The sequence below is a fragment of the Lasioglossum baleicum genome, chromosome 12, assembly GCF_051020765.1.
Source record: "Lasioglossum baleicum chromosome 12, iyLasBale1, whole genome shotgun sequence".
Lineage (NCBI taxonomy): Eukaryota > Metazoa > Arthropoda > Insecta > Hymenoptera > Halictidae > Lasioglossum > Lasioglossum baleicum.
Window position 1 is genome coordinate 10585293 of NC_134940.1, and position 27235 is coordinate 10612527.

Consider the following 27235-nt stretch of genomic DNA (forward strand, 5'->3'; position numbering starts at 1 on the left):
GTCGTGCTCCTCAACGATATTTACTGTTTGCTACCGTAAGTTGATCACGGGAGTCTGCGTTTGTGGATACAGAGTACTCAGCCTCGGCAGGATTAATTTAGATGCAAATGGTAAAAAATTGTTAGGTGGTCGCTCTGAGATAAGGAAAAGGTTTTGAATTGTTTAATATTTTCCCCCTCATCGCAAATGGTAGAAAATCCGCAGGATGAGTGAGTTTAAATGAACAAAAACCACAAATTCGAAAAGAAATTTATTACGACAGCAACTACCTTCCCGCAGCTAAAGAATAAGCCTAGCATTTTTCGTTTATCGCCAATAATTATAATATTCGAGGGAAGTTATTGGATCAGTAGGAGTTTGCAATGTTTACCAAAGTTTCTCTCCAGTTTCTCGACAGCCTTATCGACTGCAACAAGAAACAGAAAGTTGTGTGGGTCCGCGAGCGTGTCGGTCTTTTAATATTCTCGCGTTCTTTCGCGGTACGGCACGAAGAAAGTTCGAAGGCCGGGACAGCAAACTTCCTGGCGGGCTTCCGTGACGCGTTCCTGTTGCTCGGTTCCCGCGGGAACACCACGGACCGAGGCGAGAAATAATAATCCCTCGGGAACGCTCGAAGAAACGACTCAATCGTTAACGAGGCCAGACTCCTGATTAAACAGTCAACCGGTCGTACAGCGTTTCCCACGATTTCTCGTAAAAAGAACAACCGAAGCGAGCGACGAATATAAATATCGACGGTGCCATTTTTCTACGCGAGTAGGTTCAAGAAGAGATACTTGGCCAATGTTTCAAACAATGAAAACAATTTGTAGCATAAAGAAAAAATATTATTGTACATTTGATATTTAATTTACACAGCGAGGAAGAGATTTTGAACAAGCTTTTTCTGTAGGATGATTTTCAATAAATATGTTCTGCAGTAATGCTTATAATGATAGGAGCTTTTAAGCTTCCACGGGGAAGAAAAAATTATTGCACATTTTCCACGGATTTTTGAGTGATAGGAATTTTGTTTTAGCCTCTCGCGGAAAAGCGACTTCCCAATTTCGGGAGGTACTTCGACTAGAAAGAGAGGCAGTGAAATTTCAGTGCACCGGACTTCGTATGGTTCTTTTTAACATTCGCAGTATGTTAAATTCTACTGAAATCTTTATTTCGTTTGATTCGGAAAGCAGAAATAAAACTCGTACGCTTTTGAAATGCATAAACTTCCGCAACCTAATAACTGCACTGCGGATATGCACGTATATGCGCAGCAGTTCTTGCTGCGAATAAACATAGTGAAACAAATATTTTAAACACAGTTAGCACCGCATAAATATTGTACGAACATGATAAACCCTTTGATAAAGGGGATCAAGTTATGCTTATTTTCCGTTTTCACAAATTAACGTTTAGATTTACATTCTACCTCTCGCATGAATTTCAACAATTCGGCTGTGCAGATCACATTATCTTGTTGTCTGTATTGTGGGTGTGGTCTCGTAGCTGCTGGATTTAGAGGAGCCAATTAAATAGTCCGTAGCAATGTATGCTTAGCTTTAACTTGGATCCTGAGTTTACTAAAAATTTATCTCTGAATACGACAATCTCATTTTCCACGTATAAAACGTGCTAAGTGGGCGTGGCTTCGTTGCCCGCGGTTTTAAATGTTCCAAGAGCAATCTGAGCCTAACCTAAGCTGTGTATTCCCTAAGAATGTACCTCGACAGAGAACAATCTCCTCCCCTCCGTACAAAGAAAATCTGAACTATACAATAGGCGTGGCCTCGCAGCTCTCGGCTCCTCTAGAGAGCTATACCGATGCTCTCAGGACAATTCGGGGCTAGAACCACCTCAGACAAAGTCAGCCCGGCTCTTCCTGCGTTCCTCAGCAAAACGGATCACCGGAGCTCATTAACGAACCTCAACCACGTCATAAAGGATCTCACTGACTTCCTTAACAGCTGAATGTGAAAGCTCCGCGAGTTTCGCGAGCGAGTTGGCAGCGTTTCCGCGGTTCGCGTTGCGTCGGCTGGTCCCGAACGAGGTCTCCAATCGATTCGAGACGAAACACACACAGGCTTTGCTGGTCCTTTGAGCTGGTCGGACTACTGGATCGCATCGAGCTTTGATCTCGCCGGCAGCCAGCGAGAAAGTGGATTTATGTGGCGTGGCCGCGGGAAATCGAGTCGCGCGAAAGATTTCTTTTCTCTCCTCCGAGGGGAGGAGATTCTCTCGATTCACGATCGCGATGCCGACCGATCCCCTACCCGAGGACCTGGAAATCGGTGAGAGATCATTTTCTGTGCGAGGGACAGTTCCCGTAGATCCTGGATCCCTTTGATCCCCGTGGATCCGCGGCCCGGCCGCCTAAAAGGCTCACCCCCCCCTTTCTTCTTCTGCTTCGTCTTTCTCCAACCATCCCCTCTCCCGCTTCAACCACCCCTTTCAACGGAGTCTCTTATCCGCTGCATTACGGATTACTTTATTCCGCTTTGGCCCCCAGAGCAAAACAGCCGACAGCGTTTCTTCTACGGAGCGATTCGGAAATCCGGGGACACACTGAACGGCTTCGATGGGCTCCAGCCTGTCGCCGAGATACAGAACTATGAGATTTCTTCCTTGTTCGCTGGAAATGCGTCGCGGAATCGATAGCCGCCATTTACGGGAACGGGAAGCTACCGTTCCGCATCCCTCTAGAGCTGTGTCTTTTTGTCATATTATTTTTAAAAGCTATGTATGGGCTGCTTCCAGTTTAGCGAGAGGACATTTTGTTTTTGACTGCTGCTTCGATGGAACGGTCTTTGTTAAAGTTTAGTTAAGGAATATTGTGTGTGTGTGTGTGTGTGTGTGTCTGTCAGTACTTAATTAAATGGCTTTTGTTGGTACGATTATTCAGTACTACTTTGAGAAAAGCGAATTGTTTACCAGTATTATTTTCATAACTAATAATTACATCATTTTTGTTGGAACGATCTGGTTGGTATCACTTTAATAAAAGCGAATTGTTTACCAATGAATAATGAAATAATATTACGTTCGTAAGCACAGGATTGTAATAAAATTGCATTACGTTTGTTAGCACGATTTCAATAAGACATGACTTTTGTCGACTTCAATGAAAGTCAATTATTTTCGATGGCGTTAGTTCGACAAAGTCACAGTATTTTTTTACACATTGCTTCAATAAAATCAAATCCTTGTTCAATAGAAAATTCTTTCAAAAAATTGTCGAACGTTTTGTGAAGCAGACGGGCGCTTAAAAACTATTTTACTATACGACTGCCAATTACAAATTCTTTAGAACACATTGTCAATTATTTTGCGACAAATGCAGCCGGTTATAAAATGTTTTACGACATGAATACCTTTCGAAAATTCTATAAAGAACATTGTGAAATATTTGGTGAAAAACACAGCATTCTGTGAAAAATTTGACAATATGAATACCGTTTGAAAGTTCTTTTTCAAGCTTCGATGCTATGAAACGCTGTTGAGTAACGCCCTCCAGTGAGGAGGCTCGCCGAATGAAATAGTTATTGCGAGAAAGAATCGCGACCGGCTCGCCGCGTGCATCGACAAATACTTTCCCCGCTGACTGTATAATGAACTCGGCAACCATAAGGGAACAATGGCGCGGTCCGTGGTCCCCGAAGAAACCGCTTACCGGCGCGAAAGAGGAGCGATTGTTTGCTCGTATCAGAAATTCCTTTATTAAACCCGTGCACGCGGGTTTGTGGTTTTACGAGCTTTTCTTACGAGCCGACTTTGAATACGGATTTTTAATAAAGACAGCCGACGACGGTGGTACCCTGGGAAAACACGGATTCGGAGCCCGAATCACCCCCAGGGAGAAACCAGATTTTTCCTGGACAGCGCACACTGCTGCATTTGGCCCGAAAAGTCGTAAAAAAACTAGATTAACGTTATTTATCGGCTCAAGGTCATAATATAGTAGGTCGTTGAACTCGTCTTAACGTCAGCTTTAATATCATGAAAACAAAAATGCATTTTTATATTTAAAAAGTCAAGATGATCTTTATTTTTGGTGAATAAAAAATGTTTTTCATACATGTTTCGTACATGTTTAAATACTGTTTAACTCTCTCTTTTGTTCAAAACATTTTTTCCTCAGATTAGCAGATATGTACCCTTGAAAAATCGTGGTAGTGCAGTGTTTCTACCGGAAAGCTGGAAAAAATTCTTTTTGCGTATAAATTATGTTGAATTAATGTAATTTATTATTTTAAAACTTCATAATAACTAAATATTAATGTATATGTATATATAGTGGGTGTCCCGAAATTCCTGAACATCCCGGAAATGGGGGTTCCCGAGACCATTTGAAGCGACATATTCCTGTGCAAAAATGTTATCCGCGGCTTTGTTTAGGAGTTATTAACAAAAAACACGGACCAATCAGAGCGCGACTTAGACGCGAGTTGGCACAGTCAGCCCGGCGCGCAAACTGTCTATTGGCCGACTGTGCCAACTCGCGTCCAAGTCGCGCTCTAATTGGTCCGTGTTTTTTGTTAATAGCTCCTAAACAAAGCCGCGGATAACATTTTTACAAAGGAAAATGTTGCTTCAAATGATCTCGGGAACCTCCCATTTCCGGCTGTTGAAGGAATTTTGGGACACCCTGTATATTACTTTCACGAGGAAACGCTGCATAGCGATGGTGAATCGCACGTAAAAAGAATGGGATTTCTCAAAAAGTGCAAAACATTTGCAACTCTCTCTCTTTTTTAGCGTTAAAGTTAGATAAATTCTCGACATTTTGGAAAATAAAATTGTCGGGAACACACAGCGAACATAACGAAAACCTTGGGAATGTATATAAATTTTATTATTTTTTTTTCAAGGTGACAAAAAAGTTCACTGTAACTAAATATTACAATAATTTCTAAAAAGATACTTATTAGAACATCTATTTTTCACTCCATAACTAAACTTAATAACAATGACCAATTTTGGACTGAATTGACATCGAACTTAAATTTTCAACGTCGATATTTCGAGTTTCGATTATATTTCGAGTTTCGATTATATTTCGAGTTTCTGGCAGGTTTTCGCGACCCCACTGTGCAGCATTAGAGCTCGAAATGAATCGGATTTTGCGGAAGATTAATTAAAGGTAGCTCACCGGGATCGAGTCGAAGTAAGAAGACTTCTCCCTCGTCTCGGACACAGTTTTTAATTAACGACGCGCATTTAATTACCTTCGTTGCTCTAACGGCGCGACTAACCTCCCGGCCCCGCGATTTTGTATTTTATCGAGCATTATCCGATCGACCCCCTCCACCTCTTCTCCCCCTATGGAATAATTGCCGGGCCGCTCCTCTTTAATTGCTCCGATTTTCGAGCATCGCTTCCAGCCCCGGGTCCCGAGGCATAATTATATCCCTGGCCCCCGGCCGTAAATCCTTGTTCTAACGACCGGAGTAGCGCAGGACAAACACCGATCACCGACGCCGATATTTTCGTAATTTCGCGGCCGCCCGTTTATTAATCGGTACTCGCTAATGAACCGCCGCGCCGCGCGCTTTGTCTCCTCGCTCGATCGATTCTGTGTCCCAGCCATCTCGTAAATACCATAAGCTCGCTCCCGATAAGGTACTGCCCTCCTTACCCAATTCACGACATGATCGACCCCGCAATACTCCAACTATTTCCGTAGGGTCAATGAAGATCTTGAATTAGAAATCTACCACTGGTAAAAATGGACAAAACGTTAGAATGTTTTATTACGTGCGTGGTTAGATTGTCTGTCTGCAACTTCGGGAATTAGGTTCGCGGCCCTGACGTCGTTAGTGTGTCCACATTCGTCCCCGAAGGGTCAATATGTACTCGTGTTCTGCGAAAACTCTGTTCAGCTGAAATTACTTCGTCGCTTCAGAGAATGTGCGGAAAAAATTGTTGCTATATTCGAAAATATATAACTCGTGCAATTTTGATTATTTTTACGTGAATAAAAAATCACACACGTGCTTCAAGCGCCAATAAATTTGCGTGCAAAATTTCAATGCAAAAGGTTGAGCAGTCTTTCCGGAAAAAAATTCCGAAAGCCGAGCAGAAACGGCCTCGAGAACCAGAATACTCCCTTGAAAGTTGGGAACAAGAGTCTATCGCGGAATTCCGCTAGGTCCTCGAAGTGCAACTCGTTCAGGGGCATCGAGTATGGTCGGAGGTGGCCTGGTTGGTGTCTCGCAGTCGGCCTGGATAGTATCTCGTATAAATATAATAAGGCGGGGGCGGCAGGTGCGATCGATGGATCCGCTCCAACGGCTCGAGACCGTTCCCCGAATCGTAGACATTAGGAGTGGGTTCGTGGAACGGCGTCATTTCACGGTTAACACGCGGGTTCGACCGCGAAACTCTCTCTCTCTCTCTCGCTCGCTCGCTCTTTCGAGGTTTTCGCGAGCTGCGCCTAGACGCCTCCCCTTTCCAGGGAACGGCTCCCCCGGGAATTCGATTGTTGTCCTGGAACCTTGCCCTTATTATATCTGTCGGCGCGCAACTGGAAAATTTATCGCGGCTTCGGCCTCGGCACACACAACTGCAATTTCTCCGGTCTGATACACCAGGCGCTATCGTTACGCCACTTTTCTCTATCTCTAGCGAAACCTACCTGCGCTCGCTCCTCTTGTGCCATTTTTCTGATCCACTGCGGATCTACCGTCATCCCCCACCAATAATCCCGTCAGTTACGTGCAAATACCAGAATTGCAACGTAACAGAAATTCGTTCCGGTTGTCGTTTCATTTCAAACAGTCCTAAACATGACTTTTCTACATCTTGTTTTAATCAAAGTAATATTTAAATCCTTGTGTTATTATTAGACTGCGGAACTCTATGCAAAATAACAATTATTTGCATCTACTGCAACAAACAAGGGCCAAGTAATAATTTCTTTAATTCTTTTAATAATGTTCGTAAGCTGCAATTAATACATTGATGTTCCTAAATTTTTTTTAATTTCTCCGCTGTTTTAAATTGCAACTACTTACCCCATTTTGGTTATAAATGCTTAAATCCGCATTCTAGTTATTATTTTTATAGAGATATTTTTAGCATTGCTTCAACAGCAGAGGCCATTAATATTATTAAAATTGTTAACATCAATTACACGAAGCAGAGACCATATGAGAAGACAATGTATTAATATTCTTAAATGCTATTAATGTCATCACTGTTTTAAATTGCTCCATGAATTGCTCCTTAAATTTCTGTGATAAATGCAGAAAATCCGCACTCATTTCCACAGTGAAACAATTGATACAAGGGGTCGATCGATCAGGGAAACAACTAGCTGCAATTGACACGGTAACGAAGCTAGAAACAAAACGAGTCGAAAAAAGGGAATGAGGGGTCCGATAGGCCGAAACAAAGTGCAAGAAGAGCGGAAGCGTTGTTTAACCGGAAGCGGAGGCGGAAACGCGTCCGTCTCTTTCGTAGAATGCAGAACTTCCGTCGCTCGGTTCGGCAAAATTGGACCTCCGTCATACCGACGGAAGGAATTCCCGTTGATCGATCGACGGACCGTGAAAATGCGCGGCGGTTCCTCGAACGTAAATATTATTTCGAAGCGGTAACACGGTTACCCCCGGGCGCAATACTTTCGTCCCGCGAAAGAAGAGGCAGGGCTTCCAACGAAGAAAGAAGAGAAAGAACCACACGATTCGCCTGGCGAATTTCTCGAATTATTGACAGGAGCTGAACAGAAAGAGAGAAAGAGAGAGAGAGAGAGAGAGAGAGAGAGAGAGCTCTGAGACCCGGATACCGAGCAAATTTACGAGCGGACACACCGTCGAAAGCTCCTCTTTCTATCTATCGGCACTCGGAAGTCGCGTTTTCGGAGCTATTTGCCATTTCGTTACGATCACCCGATTTCCGGACTGCGACTGGTCGATTCGATTGCTTAGGCTACAGCACCGTCCTCCGCAATAGCGTTTTTCTTGCTGTTTAATCATTTAATTCCTGCGCCGAAGGAACGAATTGCATGGAATTGATTGAATTAATTGACCCCCTACAGTGATGATTTACTTGCGAATTTTTGCCTTGTTTGTGGAGCTGATAATAGAGTTAGCAGCTTTATTGATTGAACAATTGCTGACTGGTCTCGTTCATTTTGATGATCAAGTTCATCGATTATGTTAAAAATATAACGTAGCATATTGCAGCCGTTGAGGTTTTCCCTTCAGAACTTTTTGCGAACAGGCAATTCTTTTTATTATGTATAAAATTGTTTTTTGGTAGTGGTATGGCGTTGCATATCGATAATACTTATTTTTAATGAAACAAGTGTTCAAAACCAACACATAAGTAGAAAGATAAAAAATTAAAAATCATATAAACTCACAATTCCCGGAATAGAGGCGCTGGGGAGTCAGTATGGCCGCCGGCAACGTCCGCCAATTGGAATGTCATCACTTCGAATTTTTGAATTGTGTAAATATTTTCCAAATAGCTTATAACTACAGTTTAAAGTGCACAATAGATTCCTCTCCGAGTTGAATTTGCTGTCTGTATAAAATATATTCTCGCAGAAATACAGTTTAGTGTTTCAAGCAATAGTAAAGAAATGACACACTACTATTTATTGTTTCTTACATCAGCTAATAATAATTCGATTGCGAGTGAAAGTATTGTGTATAATGTATAACGTATAGTCAATTTTATGTTCACGTTTATTTAATGCTTTAAATCTAATTGATTGGGTATCAGACTTGATTCGACAGAGGATTAACAATCGACTAAAAATGGTTTTAATTTGGATTGTCGAGCGACGCGGCCGACAGAGCCGGGTAATCGGGTGGCAGAAACGTCGAACGCGCTCGATTTCCAAGTAAACGAAGCCGATAGAAAGCGCGCAGGGGGAGCTTGTCAAGTAAATACGCGGGACGATATTAAATCTGCTGTGCTGAATATCGGCTCGCATGCGTCTATGATATTACGGGCACCAAGGGGGAGGGGTTTTCACTAGGATATTCGGAAATTGCACGGCACGGAGACGCGGAAACGCTTCTGACGGCTCGATCGCCGCGTCATTATCGCCGCGATTTATGCTCTGATTATGGAAATCATCGGCAGAAAACGCGACGCCAACTATACACACCTGTACACGCCCCCTTGTGCGTACCTGCACGTTCCTCTCGATCCGCTCTCTCTGTCTCTCATTTTCTCTCTCTCGCGGGCCTGTAATTTCGATACACGCTTACTGTTTATCGCGAAATCGCCCGGCTGACCAGTTGTCTTTGTACCGTGCAATCATTTCTCGTGCAAGTATGCTCAATGTTCGATACTCTTACGGGTTTTCACGGACAGGCGGAGGATCTTTATGGAAAACCGAAATTTTGTGCATCAGTTGTAAGCGCAACATATTAAATATAATTATCGATCCTTCCAAATGTTTTTAAAGTAACGCGATTTTAAACATTTATAAAAACACTGAAACATTTTCCTCGGGACTGAAACCACCGCAGATTTGAAGATCGAAGTCTCCTCTTTCCAACGAGATCTTAAAAATTAATCCACGATTTCTTTTGACCGACTTGTGAAGATTTACATGGAACAGTGTACCGCCACCTAGGCGAGTGCTCCAGAGACCAAACCTGTTCGCCATTTTTGTTTCATAAAACGAGTAAAAAACAATCGTAGATCAATTTTCGAGGTCTCGTTGCAAACAGGTAGCTTCAATCTTCAAGTCCATGGTGGATTCATACTCGAGAAAAATTTTTCAACGTTTCTACAGACGTCTTTGTCGATCGCAGACGAAGATCGCATCTAATTGCAATATACCGATACGAAATTGACAATAATGAGCACTGAAGGTGTTAATACAGCGAAGACAATCAAGGTAAAAAATATGAGCAGTCCAGTTCACCGGACACGGTTGGTTACAGCAGGGACGGTATTGGTCCGCGGTTTGTCCCCTCGTCCCAGTTTATCCATGGAAACGGTTTTTCAGAGTGTCGTTGAATAATCTCCCTCGTTCGCTATCGATCTCTCCTGATAGCGAAAAAGAGAGCGAGAGGGGAAGAGAGAGAGAGAGAGCGGAAGTCGCGGGATCGACGGGGGTGGGAATGGTAATTTCATTCGGCCGGAATCGACGAATCTGGAATCGACGTCGAAACGACGGTTATTAAAATCGCCGACCGCGAATGCGTCTGATATCGAGCGGAACGGATCTTCCGTCTGACCGACACGGATTTTCGTCGGGATAAAAACGTCCAGAGTTCATCCTGATCCTCTCCGAGGTCGAGCAGAGACGAGCCTTCGATTGTTCCCGCGTCCCGAGTGCAGAAATGTATCGAACGGGAAACCGTTCGTGGGATTAAAATCACTTTTACTCACTGTGACCGTTGAGCGATTAAACAGCTGACAATCTTGCGGCCAGAAAATTTCGTGTAATCCTATTATCAGACCGCGGACCTGTATGAAAAATTAAAATTGCCTGGATCACTCACAGGAAGCAGAGATACACTAAAAATTCATAAGTGATATTTCGCTCCGGAAATAAACGACCTGTTGACCTGAGAAAAGATCAACTGAAAAAAGACATTAGAACTATTCAAAAATAGTTTCCCAAAGAATTAATTAACCTGCAACAGTTACAGCGAAAAGAGTGAAAGAGAAAGTTCGCATTCAGCGAAAAGCACGATGCGACTGAAAGACGGATCGGGAAATTGGGCGAGCCGATGACGCAATCGACGTCAGTGTTTCGAGGAATCGAGGCGATTCCAGGCGAGAGTCGACTCGAAGGTCGTGCGTGTTGCAACTGCATCTCGTGTCGCGCTCGGTTCTCGGAAATCGCGGATCGTAACGTCCTAGAAACCCTTTTTTTTTCGTTCTTTAAACCTAACCGCGATATGTATATGCTTCGACCGTTAAAGCACAAAGTCCTCCAATTAATTTGAAAGGTTCAAGGCATTGTTAATTATTGCACGGATGAAAACATAAAATACATGAACCTGAAGTTACAAGATTAAAAAAGTCTCTCATTTGTGAAGCAGTAATTTTTATTGCAATGTTCGCAAATTAGGAAAGTTTCAAACGTCAAACAGAACCTGAAAATACTGTGTCGAGTTAACGTGCAGTTAGAATCGAGGGAAACCACAACGACGTCGAAATGATTCCAGACAGGATAAAATCTACGGAGTGGTTGCGCCGTTAAAGAACCCCTGGAAGCATGCTGCTATCGGAAGCATTAGAATAGCGGCTGGGCAAGGGTGACGCCTATGTCGCTCCCTAGCGGTATGCAACCAGCCGTACACAGCCGCGCGGATTTTCAGCAGGAAAAGGGATTGTGTCGGCGGGAAAATCCCTGTGGGACCGGTTCGCTTTCGTCTTTCGTATGCCCGGCCCTGTCGATGAACGTTCTCCGACGTCTAAATGGCCGCCATTAAGGCCCATTCCGTTCCAGCTTCGCTTTTCCCGGGAATTTTTTTCCTCCGCAACCGGCGCCGCGCCAGAATTTCATGACGATCGCGATAACAATTATTGTTATCGTTATTACGACTGCAGCCGCCGCGAGACAACACCGGAGACACGCTTCTTCCCCTCCTTTTTCCCTTCTGCCATAGAAATGTTCAATGTCGCAGCTTCTGGTCCATTTATTCTAATCGTTCATGGAACGGTTAATGGCTCTTTAGATCCGAAACCGACTTTTTGGAGAATTTATCTTCGTCCTAGATGCAGCGCTCTGGTCAATCTACTCGTATCTGATCATATACTTTCCTCACTTTTAAATCGGCTGCAGAACTTTCCGCTTTATATTTACACTCGGCAGTTTTAAATTAACTGAAGAACTTTTTAATTTCACGAATTTACATTTTTATTGAAGAGCTTGCAGCTACTCTAGTAAGATGGAGCTGTACAGTAGAATGTAGAATAAGTTCATTAACACGTTGAGTGCCAAGCAAATTCAAAACAACTGATTTAATCATAGAAGAGCGGAACAAGACAAATTTTATCATAACTGGTAACCATAATTTCTGATCTTTGGTTTACTTAGTAATAGAAATTAATTTGTAAATTCTCATGTTCGAATTCTTGTATTAACAATTGTTCGTGTACTTTATTCTTTGAAATTGCCGGAATAAATACATTTTTCGATTGTCCGTTTCATACGCAGACTGTAACATTTCATTTTTCGAGCAACTCCGAAAGGTTGCGAATCTCACTGAAACCGTGCAGATATTTTGCTGGTTGTTTTACGCACGGCGAAAACATTTCTATAAATTCTGTATAACTCTCGTTAGAAGTAGTACAAGCGAATCAAAAGTTTCCTGGGGCTGCTCGCGGCCGATTTCAGCCGGCAGTTTCACTTGCCGAACAAATTCTACGGGCCGGGATGACGCGTTTCCGGCGCGAAAACCTCGCATCGGAAAACCTCAGTTTCCGGCAGGTCTGGAAATTACGCGGGAGAGTCCCCCCCCCCCGCAAGAGATTCCTAACACAAGCTCGCAGTCTCCCTAAAACAGCGGACTGACTCAGCGAATCCTCGCTTTCACTGACAAACTTGGTTAATGAAAATTCGAACGGAATCTGATTTCTTCCGCTAATGGTCCGAATCGACGCCCGGCAAAATGAGGCGGAGCAAAAGGGATCGAATGCGCGATCTAATTTTGTCTCGCACACTTTCGTAGATCCCTGCGATCATACGCCGACCTCATCAGTAATTCCATTACTGATCCTTACTTGTATGACCAATCAGTTAATAATACATCAACTCCGAATATAATTGATTATTAATTTAATTTTTCCTCTGCGATAATTATTTAAAAATGACGCAAAATTCACAGGAAAATTTGTTACGTCCAAAGCAGATGTATACCGAGGTACCACTGTATATCCTTTGTGGCTCACACGCAAAAAATTCTTGACATTTAAAATTCGGATTAAGAATTACTCATTGAATATTGGTAGTACCAATGGTCAGTGTAACCAAATAATTTTAACGGTTCAACTGCAAGATTCGAAGAATTTCCCGACCCCATAAAGCACCGAGTTGTCCCAGGATCAACGATCGCAATTCCAGCGTCGCGGCGACCGGAATCCCGATAAATGCGGCCCGTTTGCGAATTTATTCCTGCGGTTCGTGTTTTTCGCGTGCGACGAGACCGAAACAGCGACCCCTCCACGCGTCGATCAACCGTCCACCATCGAGATCGCCGTGATTCTGATCGACAGATATCGGTCAGAATGATCGACAGTGAATCGCGTCGCATTTTGTCCCGGTTTCCAGCGGAAATGGAGACCCCGATTGCAGGTAACTAATTAAACCTAATGAAAAGTAGGCGGGGTGTTTACAAGGTAGAGGGTAAAGGGCGAAAGAGAGAGCCCCCGGTGATTGCGCACTTTTATTTGCGAGAGCCAACGAGCAGCTGTTCCAGGTGCTCGGCGTTAATTAAAGTCGATAAGCGATCGAGCCGCGAGAAAATCTCTCGGAGCCGTTTTACCCGGGCTACGGCGACTGTGCCCGGCGGTTTACAAAGAAAGTCTACGATCGGGCCATGTTTTTAACCCTTTATGGCCGCCCGGCTGCCATTTTTATTAACATCGAACCGCTGGACCGAACGGATCCTTCGATAATTCATATTAAAGCAGCTTCCAGCTACGCGCGTCTACCATGCAAGGGGTGGGAAAATTGTTTGCTGGTTCTGCTATTAATTGTATCGAGACGATCGGAAAACCGCAATTTATAATAAAATTGTTGATTGAATTTTAGAACGTTTCTGGTAGTTCAGGCACGGTAAAAACAAATGTTACAGTATTAAAATCAGTTATACAGTGAATCAGAATGATATTGGCACACACTTTCCAGAGGGCCATAGAGAGACTTTGATTCTTTTGAGAAGTTGGAAAAATTCATTTATTACATGACGCGGAAAAAAAGTTTGGAAAAAATTGTTCGCAACTTTTTCATGTGGGCCCATGTTGAAAATTTGAGAAACAAATTTGTAGATCTGTATCAATTACACATATTCTGAAAGTTTCATCAAGCACAGGTTTCCACAATACTTGCAGCAATACCATAATACGATAAACACAAGCAGACTCGCATACCTTCATCTTGTGTTATTTATCGACAAAGTATGCTCCGACGATCGATTCTCTTTAGTTTTTTGAGAAAAAGAGCTGCTCAAGCCGGAGAGCATTAAAATTCAATCGAAGAGCTCCAAAATCAAACTTCCACAATACTTTCGCGGAGTACTAGGAACGATGTCATAACCACAAGCAGAGTTCCTCCATGTTGTGTCATCAAAGGACATCTGGGAGATCGATTTTCCCCCGTTATTTGGGAAAAGGAGCGGCTCCGCGGTCGGCTAGCATTAAGAATTAAAGAAAAGCAGCCGCGGGTGATCGAGTATCGACTTTCCTTCGACGAGTAGGAAAGAGGACGCCGAGCAGAAATCCTTTCCGGCATTCGTCTTTTTTCCTGTTTCCGCGGCATTCCTCTTGCGGGATATTAAAACGACGAAGGACGGGAAAGATAGAGCGCGATATTCCTTTTCTTCCGACCGCATTGCCCGTCTTTCCGGGCGTCGGATCGACAAGATATCTCGACGGTGACTCGTTTCGAGTTTCTCTTTGAAAAATTCGATCCGACGCGATCGGCGCTGCTGATCTTCTCTCACGATTCGGGAAACCCATGGGCGACGATGGTTTCCACGCTCGCTGGAGAGAGCATGGTTTTCCAAAGAGAGTCGCGGAGCTGGTTGTGCTCTCCACATTAATTCGTGCCGATTCATTTTCCCCGGGCTCTGGGCGCGCGCGTGGAGCGGAACGGTTCGTAATTAATTTCCAGTCGCAGTCGATTAAGGAAAGTTGCCCGGGAAGCTAGACGCCCTGAGCGAGAAAGGACTGCGGTAATCAGCCGGAACAAATGTAAACCATTAAACGACCCGCCACGCCCCCCGCACCCTCGACCCCGCGACCCGATGATTTCGTCTAATTGTTTCGCGAGGCTGCCGCGAATGTTTTATCGCGGTATCGCGTTTTTGTCTGCTGCCCGAATTACTTTCTGCCGGTCGCTAATTGATAGGATTTTTATGCGAAATTGAAATTGCTTTGGAAAATGTTCCAAAGTGTATACGGAGATCGTGGATATTTTTAAAGTCTTTGAATCATTTTGATTTCAAATGTATTGAGTAAATTAAAATTCAAAGCTAAAATTCAGATAATTATTCACAGATTTATTCAATAACATATTTGCCATTCTGTTCTATTAGTTTTAGCCATTTTCGAGGCAACTTTTCGTGTTGTTGAATAAACACATGAATAAATACCTTAATTTTATCTTCGATTCTTAATTTGAAAACGCTAAGAATTTGCTTTCCAACCCAATAGTTTCGAATCAAATTCAATTGTATCCGTCTACTAAAATGTTGATTCCTTCGGATGAAATAAATTCGAAATAAACTTGTTTTCCGAAGATGCTTCCACAGCGAGTTCGGGATTCGACGATCCCGATTAATGGAGATTTCGAAGTTGACAGGCTATTAGTCAGCGGGAAAGACATTATGGAAGTTTATCCGGCACCGAGGATAGATATTTTTGATGTATATGTATAACGGCAGACTGCTCTTCTATTGATATCCGCGAGTCCGTTTAGCGATACCGCAACCAGCGTCCATTAAACTGATTTAAAATATTGGTTTCTGTAACCTATAAAACCGCGCGGGCGTGTCGCGTGTTGAAATATAAATTTTTCGAGCTGATATCAACCGACGGATATTATCGTTTCGAGCTCGTCGATGGCCGTTTCGATCACCGCTACCTTCTACCAATATGTAATCTCTTAACATTCGCTGTTTTCTTTCGGTAACGCGTGGACGAATCCAAACGCGGTGTGAATTTCATGTATTTTCGCGCTCTCGGCCTCCGTTGATCGAGCAGATCGTAAAATGGCAACATTTAGCTGTATTTCCGCGAGCTTTGTTATTCCCCGCGATCAAAATTATCTCTGCACTCGAAATTATATTTCTCATTTCTCTCTCGAATGCGGCAACGTTTGGTTATAGATTCTTTGAATATTTCCTGGCCGAAGGTAAATATGGCGGAATGAAAACAACGTGGGCAGATTTTCGAATAAATTTATTCCTGATTCTTTGTTGTTCGAACTGCAGCTATCATATTTCAACCGCGGTCATCGCTTTAGAGCGCTCTAAAGAGAAATTTCATTATTGAATTCTATTTTCTGCAAAATTCCAGTTTAGTACAGTCTGTAATCGCCGTATACGCCCTCGATTTTTGGCTGCAATATTGTTTCATAACCTCCACTTTACCCATCGAAAGCTTTGTAATAGTATTTGCGCCGATACTAGCTATCAAAGAATCGAAATTTATGCTAATCGAATGCGGTAATTGCTCTAGACTGCAGCTAGATGGAATTTGTACTCCTGGCACCCAAACATGATATATTTTAGGATCAAGTCGTCAGCCTCTAATATTTAATAATTCATATCTTTCAATTATGAAGTCTGTCGTAGATAGAAATAGTGGTAGCAACCAAAAATGAGCCATTTAAAAAATTCATTCTGCAGTCTCTCTTTGCATTCAATGAACAGGACCAGATTGAATAAAGTCGTTTAAATATGAAGACTGCACCAAAACAAAAATAGCACTGGCACAAATATATCAGCAATTTAAAAAATTCATTCTGCAGCCTCTTCCTCAAATATGATAATCCGAGTCAGATTCACTAATATCTTCCAATTATGAAGTCTGTCGTAGATAGAAATACTGGTAGCAACCAAAAATGGGCCTTTTAAAAAATTCATTCTGCAGCCTCTTCCTCAAATATGATAATCCGAGTCAGATTCACTAATATCTTCCAATTATGAAGTCTGTCGTAGATAGAAATACTGGTAGCAACCAAAAATGGGCCTTTTAAAAAATTCATTCTGAAGTCTCTCTCTGCATTCAATGAACAGGACCAGATTGAATGAAATCGCCTAATATGAAGACTGCACCAAAACAAATAGTACTGGCACAAATATATCAGCCATTTTTAAAATCCACTGTATGCAGTCTCTATTTAAATTTCATAATTCGAGTCAGTTTCATTAATATCTTTCCATTATGAAGTCTGTCGTAGATAGAAATACTGGTAGCAACCAAAAATGGGCCTTTTAAAAAATTCATTCTGAAGTCTCTCTCTGCATTCAATGAACAGGACCAGATTGAATGAAATCGCCTAATATGAAGACTGCACCAAAACAAATAGTACTGGCACAAATATATCAGCCATTTTCAAAATCCACTGTATGCAGTCTCTATTTAAATTTCATAACTCGAGTCAGTTTCATTAATATCTTTCCATTATGAAGTCTGTCGTAGATATAAATACTGGTAGCAACCAAAAATGGGCCTTTTAAAAAATTCATTCTGAAGTCTCTCTCTGCATTCAATGAACAGGATCAGATTGAATGAAATCGCCTAATATGAAGACTGCACCAAAACAAATAGTACTGGCACAAATATATCAGCCATTTTCAAAATCCACTGTATGCAGTCTCTATTTAAATTTCATAAAACGAGTCAGGCTAAATAAACCTTTTTAATTGCGAAGACTGTCGCCGAAACAAATAGCACTAACACAAACATATTTTTAAAAACTATACAATTTTTAATACCCACACTGTGCAGCCTCTATTAATATTTCATAAAACGAGTGAAGCTAAATAAAACGGACTAATTACGAAGACTGCTGCGAGAACAAATAGTACTAGCACAAACATATCTGCAATTTTAAAATCCACTCTTGTACGGTGTCTATTTAAATTTCATAAAACAGGTCGGGCTAAATGAAATGTTTTCGAAGTCTCTTCAGCTCCGATTTCCCAAGCATCCCGATCAATTCTTCGGATGTCCCAGAGCTCAGACGTTCTTCCCAATTCTTGCTTATTTTAATAACCGTAGTAAATTATTCAGTACTCGTGGTCCAGCGAAAATACACGGGAGTGTTTGTTTGGAGAAGAAGCTGACTCTCGCGCCCATCGATCCCGATTGCTTCGCGGTGATTTCGTCGTTTAACTCTCTGTTTGCTGAGAAATCAGTCGTCGGTGGTACGGGGACGTTTCTCCCAATATTTTCCTTCGAAACAGAGAGAGAGTGTACCCTCGGCGATCGCCCTTTTCATTCCATCTTGGTCCTTGAGGAATAACAGACGAGAAGAGAGAGAGAGTGGAAGGTTTGCTGGCGTCGATCTTTAGGTGATCGGTATCGCGATCCTGATCTAACAAGCCTGCCACAAGCTGTGTCGATTCCTCTGTCAGCTCTAATATTCCTCTGTGTGTTCTCGAAAGATCAATCCCTGCAAATGTTTTTTTGGTTAAAATAATCGCAAAAGGTAAATTGTCCTAAACAGAAGTTCGATGTCACGAGAACCTAGACATTGCTACCAATTGTTCTGCGATCAAAGAAAGAAAAAACGAAGGACAGTGCACATTGATAGCACGGCACGTTTCGAATCGATTCCGCGACGGTCAGACTTTTCCATTCGAGGAACCGATTACCTGACGGGGAAAAGCGGACCGCAGGTATTGCTTTATTTTATAGTGTATGGCCACGTGCAACATTTCCACAAGCCTCGGACACCGACTGCGTGTGTCGCAACGACGCGACGCGACGGTGTTGCGACCCGCAGCGTTCTAGGAAAGTTCGTCGGCACTGTTCGCGATCGATTCTGTCTTTCTTCGATCGGTCGCTCGTACCTGTACGTCTCCGACTAATATTCTTGCGTAACACGTGGCCGGCTACGTTGTTGTTGTTCTGCCTGTGCTGTCAGTGTACGAGCGAGTGCATCGAGCGATCCTAACTCCACATGGCCAGACTTTTGTAGTTCTGATGGTACGAAGATTTAAGCGGCCCCTAGACGATCAATATTATCGTCAATACAGTAAATCTGGTTGCATCTATCGTATAGGGCAGCTATTTTTTTTATCTCCAAAGGCCGAGCCGAACGTAGAGGAGGACAGTGCGTGTAAACAGAGACCACGCACGAGGGCCTTTGAACAGTGTCAGCGATGGCAACTGTCCGTGTCTCTTTCTTTTCTATACGCTATCCTTCCTTGCGCCCGAAACGTTCATCGTCAATTAAACCACTAAATACAGTTGAAATTATATCGTGTTTGGTATCATTTTGCATTAGAAAAATACCACGAATATGTTGGTGAAAGTTCCATAAAAAAATAATGAAAAATAGACGATTAAATATTGGTGTTACATTGTGATGAAGCACGCGGGCGTTTGAACTGTGCCGGCGACTGCGACTCTCCGCTTCGTGTTAGTAGTGGTTCACACCGATAATACTGTAGAAGATTTACTGTATATGGCACAATATATTGCTGCCTCACCCACACGAGAGACAATATTATTGCCCAATACGTTAGTGTACGACTGATGACACTGCAGTTAACATGTGGAATAAAAAATCTTTTTAAAAAACCACGCTCATATTAAAATGCACTAAAAAGGAGAAAATAGTTTCTTCCTGGTTCTCCATAAAATGTGTATGGTATTATAAAAATAACAAGATTATAATATATACCGGAGTCAAAAAATGTATTCAATCAGCTCCCATGAAAACACCTTTAGAATCTGAATAATTGTCAAATAAAAAATCTAAAATGTGTCATTTGACCCCTCGTGGTAGGTTTAACGTTAAATACGTCAGCATCGAGTCAATGACTAAACATTTAGGTATTCTAGCACATCCATACCATATCCATAAATTAAAAAAAAAAATCATGGGGAACAGAAATATTCAACGTCGGAAGAAACGTTTAATTTTCGCGTTAGAACATCTCCGAATGGTTAATCGTGAATTACTTGATTTCCGGTTGGAATTAATTTTAAGTACGCTGATTAGATTTCCGGAAGGGCGTGTCTCACTGCTCTGTAAAAAAAAAAAAATGTGCAGAGAATGGAGCCTTGGTCTATCTTGACCCAGAATATGAACATTATTTTTAAGTAAGAGACTGCATCTGAGGACTCTATGAACGTGTTCAGAATTATCTTTAAAAAATGTATCGTATACTAGGTCGTTTATTATGATCATCAATGAGGACATGGTAAGCTTTTCTGCGAGAAAAGGGTTCGACACAAGTAAGGCGAATCGTTTGCAAAGCGAAGCCGTAAATGACGACACTTCGGTTCGCATCACAGAGTTCAAAGAGACAAAAGCTGAAATCGTAGCTGCAGTAGGTACAGTTGCATATCAGAAGATGTATCGAATCAGCATCGCTTTGAAACGGGACGCGCGTTCCTCGCCCTTCGTCTCCGTCGTAGGAAAGCGGATTCCGAGAGAAGAACGTCTCCCCCTCTCCCTATCCCGTTCCTCTCGTAATCTCTTCCGCGTAATATACGTGTATATCCGGCAGGAGTAAGCCTCGGATATGGTCGCGAGCAAGAGCAATAGCAAGAGTAAGCGCAAGAGCAATAGCGCTCGCGCTGTTGAACGCAAATAAAGGCTTCTCGGAAGACAGGTGAACGAGCCGGGAGGCAAACGAGCGCCTTTGTCCTCGCGAGGAACAAGGGAGCGGCTTCAGAAAGAGGGCCCTCCGTGGCCTAACCCACAGCATTTTTCGAAAGTGCTTTCCGATCGTCGAACTGGGTAAAACGAACTCCAATACCGCGCGATATCGTCGGAAAATTTAGAAAAGCTCAATCCATAAGATCTAGGACGTATTACTAGGCCATTCAGAAAGTTCGTAGCCTAACGATGAAATTACATGAAATAATGAGTCAAGATACATTTATTCTTCAGTATATTCTCCCTTAAGCTCAATACATTTCTTCCAGCGATTTTCTAATTCATTTATTCCATCTCTGAAATGATTTTCCTCGAGACCTCTAAAATACCCATCTACGGCTGCTATAACTTCATTTGATGAGAAACACCAGCCACGTAGGAATTTTTCGCGGTTTGGGAACAAATGGAAGTCAGAGGAGGCCAGGTCTGGAGAATATGGTGGATGCTGCAACAATTCATAGCGTAACTCCTTCAATTTGGCAATTGCGAGAACATCCTTGTGAGCCGGTGCATTGTCCTGGTGAAAAATGTTTAAATAGAGCAACCGATTTTTCTTTTACCATTGCATATGAAGGAGCACTGTCCCCTAACACATTCACTATATCATAAAAAATTATGAAAATTCAATGACTGCATGATTTTTCAAGTTTTATATTTTCCTAACCAAAACAAACACGTCCACTTTAATCAGTTGCCTGAATCAAGCTATTTGACAGGTCGATTTGGAATGTATGGTATGTTCACATCAAGGACGGATGTTTTCAACAACGATATGTTTTTGCTGTTTTTTAGGCTACGAACTTTCACTATTTTTAATCATTATTTTTTTGGGAAACCAGGAAATCACATTCCAAGTGACTGAGAAGACATTGATGATAACATGTCACCTGTTCTCGTTCCAGGTACAAGGACAACAGGGCTTATCCTTGGCCAGGTGGCGAGAGTCATTTCATCCTCTACCCTGAGAGCGCGAATCAGACCATTTACACGCAGAAGGTGAGAGCCTCGGACGCAGGCAGGTACTCCTGTCGAGCCAGAAATGACACGACCATCCTCGAAGGAGACATCACTCTTGCGGTTCTCGGTGAGTTTCTACCTTTGTCTTATTCCCGACGTCTATCGCAGCTGGCACTTTCAGACAATTTCTAAGTTACAATTTACTACTTGGCTTTCTGAGTCGCAGTACTTTTTATAAAATTTATAAAATCTCGTTCTGTGATCCTTTCGAGTAAAGCAAAAGGGCTAGACGAATGAATAAAGATCACACGTTGCAACATAAAATATCAGATTTCGAAACACTCGCGATTCCTTCAGATTTCAATTTTCCAGAACTTTAAAAAGCTACATTAAAAAATGCAGAAGCTAACATCACTGCAAACTAGAATTTTGCCCGCGCAGAGAACGTTGCAGGACGTGTGCAATTTTGATGTATACTTTCTGAAAACGCCCCGGCAGTAACGTTGTTTGGAAAAGCCGTTTCCGGCAAGAAAATTCTCGGGCATGCGGCGGTTGTGCGAAAAATCCGCGAGCAAAGGGCTGAAATTATTCCGTGGGATGAATGATGAATGGCCGTTGTTGATTTCGAAACGGGGACCCGACCGCGGATGTGTTTTTCCCCGGACTGGGTTTTCTATACTTTCCGCGGGGCCATTTTCCGTGCGCCGGGCATCAAAGGGAAATTTATCTCGTAACGGGCTCGCTCGTTTTCGCGAAACCGAAAAAAAGCTATTCCGTGGCGAAGAATAATGCCCGCGTGGGGGCGGGATGAAGTCGGCCCCCGGAAGCCGATGGAAATTGCGGGGAAACGAGGCTGTCGCGGTCGCGACAGAGACGGATGCCTGTAACGAGAGGCGAGAAGACGAGCAGAACCTGAAAAACCCTGGGAACAAAACCGCAGAACGTCCCTGACGGCTGCGCGCCATCTTGGAATTGATGATCTCCTCGACGGAGCTCGCGATGATTATCATAATCGTCTGTCGATCAAAGATTCTCCGCTTTCAGCTGGAAATGAAGGCAGCAACATGAAATTGAAGAATTAACTTTGCTAAATATTTTGTTGAAAGTGAACATCTTGAAGTTGATGGTTTCCTCGGTGAATCACACGCTATAATTATAATAATTGTCCGCGGGTCGAAGAATTTCTGCTTTTAGCCGGAAACCGAGGCAGCAAAATGAGATAATGAACAATCAACTTTGCTAAATACTTCGTTGAAAGTAAACATCTCGGAGCTGATGATTTCCTCAGCTAATTAAGCTATAATTCTAATAAACTTCCATCGATCGCAGATTTTCTATTTTCGAAATGAATGGACGAATGCTTTTTCCTATGTTAAATACTTTGTCGGAAGCAAACATCACGGACGAATGAAACGTGGTACGGTCATTTGTTGCGCTGCCTCAAAAGAATCGATCAGATCAAAAGAATCTAACAGCATCGATGTACGATTTTTGAGGATATTTATGTTTTCATACTCAAGCCCAGCTCTCCTCAATCAACGTACACAATTTCGATCTCGCACAAAGATCCGCGGCCCGGCAATGAGTAAGCAATACGGTGTTTCGTATAAAAAAAAGAAATTGAAGAACCAGCTTGCATTGTTTCGCCTGTCAATAGTTCGAACAGGTCAATAGGTGAACTAGCACAATACCGAATTCAATTTCATGTTTTATATTCCGCTCCTGGTGCTCGTATTTATTATAAACGAATAAACATAGCTCGCAAATGATCCGGCAGTAAATAACTAGGAAACGTGTCCGCTAACAAGTAAACAAAATGTCTCGCTAATTTATAAGCTTATTATATTTCTTTCGTAAACTATCGGTAATGAAAACTTCTGACTCTTGTCTCCCCACTCTAATTTCCCCTTCTACGAGGCCCGGTCACGTGACGCGTTCTGCCAGAGAGGGGGTATTCCCCTCGATTCCCCTGATCTGGCGATCCTGGTCTATTGGATAAGCAAACTAGGGCTCGCCAGTCAGGTGCAATCGTCTCCGAAATTGCACTTCCGGTCCGTGAGCTTGATTGAAGCTGAGGAAGGTGCGTCGAGGGGTTAACTTCCGATCTAACCCTCTTATCGTTCGATTTATGGGACGATCGCTCTCCGCTCGATCCGCGGTGATCATCCTCACTCTCTCTTTTTCTCGCTTGCACTATTTCTTTCACCCTTTTCTACTCGTTGCCCCTCTTTTTCTCATAGGTGCTATCTCTCCCTCTCTCTTTCTCGTTCTTGATCTCCCTGGTTCTTACTCTGGTTCTCATTCGTACTCTTTTTCTATTCTTTTGCAATCTCTCTCTGCCCCACTCTTTCCCATTCGCTCTCTGTTTCTTCCACACTATTTCTCTCTCTCTCTCTCTCTCTCTCTCTCTCTCTTTCTCTTTCACACTCTTTCGTCTTCTCCCATCCCTTGCCAACTCTCCCTCTTTCTGTTCGGCTTTCTCGTAAACATCGGGATCGGTTTCAGCAGGGACGCGCGTGCTGCCGATTTATTTATCTATCTTCGGAGAGAGATAGAGAACGAGAGCGTCCGCGCCGTTTTTTACGATGCAATATTCGCCCCCGGTAAAGTGCACCGTTTATACCGCGCCTGCGTTCCCAGTCCCGTCGGTAGTAAACGCGTCTAAAAGTTCGAACACGTTCAACACCTTTATCCCCTTTTTAACTAGCCGAAACCCCAAAGGCCTCCAGAGATGTTTGCCCATGTCGTAAAGAAGCGATTGTAAAAATTGATATTTCTATTTATCCCTTTCCACGCGAATTCAATTATCCGATTTGTTCGCGAGGCTTGAGCGATCCACTTTCCTCCGGTTATGTAATTTCGACACTTGTGTCTCGCTGCTTAATTCAATTAGCTGGCCTCGTTCCCACATCGATCGCCACCGCTGATCGCTTGCGTTCTTTCTGTGGGAACGACACTGTTGGGAAAGATGTTGTGTATGTAATTGCTTTGATTTTTGGTGGTTCGAGTCTCTCCGGGAAGTTGGCGACAAGATGTACCTCGAGCGAGGAAATGATTGTTTTGAAATGCATAAATGTTAAAAATAACCAAAATTTCAATTATAATATTGATAATGGGAGAGTCCAGATATTCAAAGAACGGGATAAGCAACGGAAACAGAACAAGAGGAACAAATATCCTGAAGATAAGCAGGCAGAAAAGATATCAAACAGAAACACGGAACAAGTAAAATTCTAATTAAATTAAGATCGTAGAACCAACACTTGGCAGTCTCGGACGCTCGATAGAGTAAGAAAACAGCATAAAGAGTAGAACGAACGAAGTTGCGAATGCAAACGACTAAATATTTTAAGGCTAACACACAGGAAAGAGAAGAGAGGAGGAGAAGAAACAGAAGCATTTGTTAAATAGAATTCTAATTAAACTGCTATTATAAAAGGTGAGCTTGTCCGAGAGAAAGAAAAGAACTGGAGGTGCCGTGTTCAACGGAAAAAAGGTACAAAAGGTAGTGGAAGACAGTTTAAAAAACGAGGAAAAAAGTGGAGGAGAACGATTATGCTGAAGATAAAAGCAGCTGAGAACAAGGTATTGTACGGAGGCTCCCATCGAATAGAGTCTCAACTGAAGTAATTGTAGGATTATGGGGCGAACAATTGTGGACGCAAATTATCAACGCAAAAAACGAGTGAAGGAAAGGGAGACTGTTCTGGAAAAAGTAAAATTGAAGCAGCGCAAGAATGATTGCTTTAAAGACGAACGTGTTGGAGAATTGAATAAACGAACGGAAGCTGATTGAATTTTCGGAATCTGCAATTGGCTATTCCAGATGTAGAACATAAAAAAAAATGTTATTTGTGGAATCACAATCGGATATTTTCAACGCGGAACATCAATTAAATTTCAGCTCTGAAATCGGATATTTTAAATGCTCAATATAAAGGAATCTAAAAATGGGGAATAGAGCAGAAAACATTGGCCAATAAATGGGGAAGGAAATATAAAATTGGAAATTCCAATGAAACTACGAGAATATAAGTGCAGCAGAAAATAAAATAAAAATCAGAAGCACCGTTCAAACAGAACTCGCCCCAAATCACGATTCTGGGAGCAAAAATCAGAGCATCGAAACTGAACAAATGGCTGAAAGGAGAGGATCGGGAGAATTTCAAGAGGCGAGAAAGGTCAAACAGGTTAAAATCGAGTGCCGTCCAGAAAAATGAAGTTCATTCGCAGAAATCCCGGAATTCGGAGGAATTCGGTTGCGGGGGTGCCGTTCGATCGATAGTCAGAGCGAAAATTGCTTTCGTTCTCGGTTATTTACGCTCGTCTTTCCGGTGGCGTTCCGCGAGCGGTGTTTCCAGGGATGATTTACAGAGGGTTGGGGGTGAAGAAGTGGGAGGCGAGCACCGATCCGATGTGAGAGAGTGTAGAAACTCGACTCGACCCGAGTCGACCCGTCCCGCGTCGGGTCGTTCGGTCGATAGACGGTCGTCGTCACGGTCTCCCGAAGCGTTCGCGTAGGCGTGCGATTCCAGGAGCCGGCGCGCGAATCGATTCTTTTTCCTGGAAATTAAATGGTCCGCGCGCGCGGGGGCGAGCGGAGCAGAGCGTAGCAGAGCGGCTCGTTCGATAAAGAAAGAGGCTGCGGAGGCGCCAAGCACAATGGTTATCGGACAAGCGAACCGAGAGATAGCGTAGCAAAGGAGCGGAGAGACGAACGCGGAGCAGAGCGGAGCAGAGCGAAGCGGGGCCGAGCCCCGTTGTCGCCTTCGCTTCGGGGAAACGCGATTAGCACCGTTCCCCGAACGAATTTCTGCCGTTTCACGGTATCTCGCGTGTGCCTCCTACCATGTCCGCGACTAATTACGCTCTCACGCTCGTCCCAGTTTACGGCAAACGCCGCTCCTTATTCTAGACGCCGAGCCGCGAACTTTCCGAACGATTCGAAACCACGGACACCGTGGCTCGGACCAGATTCTGCGGCCAGCGAGAGCGAGAGTCGCGATGAGAAACTGCGAGAGAACACGCGACTCTAACTGGCGACTTCGATTGGCATTGCTTCAGATTACGCGAATTTCATTTACTCCAGATCTACCATACAGGCCTGATTTCCTTGCTATTATATTAGGTTGTCCCAAAAGTTCCTTCCGGAATGTGTTCCTTTAATGTCGCTAAATAAATACAAACAATACGATAATGTTTATGTTAATATTTTTTAGTACTTCTTAATATGAATTTGCATTATGTGCATGCATCGAAAACCAACTTTTGGGACAACCTAATATTTTCAGGGGAAAAAGTCTGTTCTTAATCGGTACAGTTCTCTCGATATAAGACGATAGCACGGCATGGCTTTCCAAGTATTGCAGATGAGGGTGGGTATCTATTCGATTTGACATTGTTCGCGAGTGGGCCGAGAGTTTATGGTTCCCATAAAGTTGTCCGCAGACCGTAAAGTGGTCTTGTACTGGCACTACGCGGTGTCGAGGGAACCTGCTAGCTTCCAAGTATGTGGGTAGTAGCTAAATATTGAAAATCATCTCCATAATATCTCATTGATTATTAGGTTTAGGACGTAACAAAGTTATTGCCAAAATACCTCAACCCTTTGCGTCCCAGCGTTCCAAAAACCGTCGTTTCAATTCTCGTCAGCTAAAACAATCAGTCGAGAGTGTAAAACTTCCCTAGAGTCCCAAAGAGACGCGTTCTCGGACCCGTGGGTGAGGTGTTTACAAGGCAAAACGGTCTGCGAGG

The 27235-nt window shown here is 43.0% G+C and overlaps 1 protein-coding gene across 1 annotated transcript in view; it reads left to right on the plus strand.

Annotated features, from left to right (window-relative positions):
* LOC143214553 (interleukin-1 receptor accessory protein-like 1-B) overlaps nt 1-27235 on the plus strand; it is a 187021-nt gene that overhangs the window by 97718 nt on the left and 62068 nt on the right. The window contains exon 2 of the mRNA XM_076435766.1: nt 21427-21608. Within this exon, the coding sequence (XP_076291881.1) occupies nt 21427-21608 (182 nt within the window). The remainder of the gene's footprint in view (nt 1-21426; nt 21609-27235) is intronic.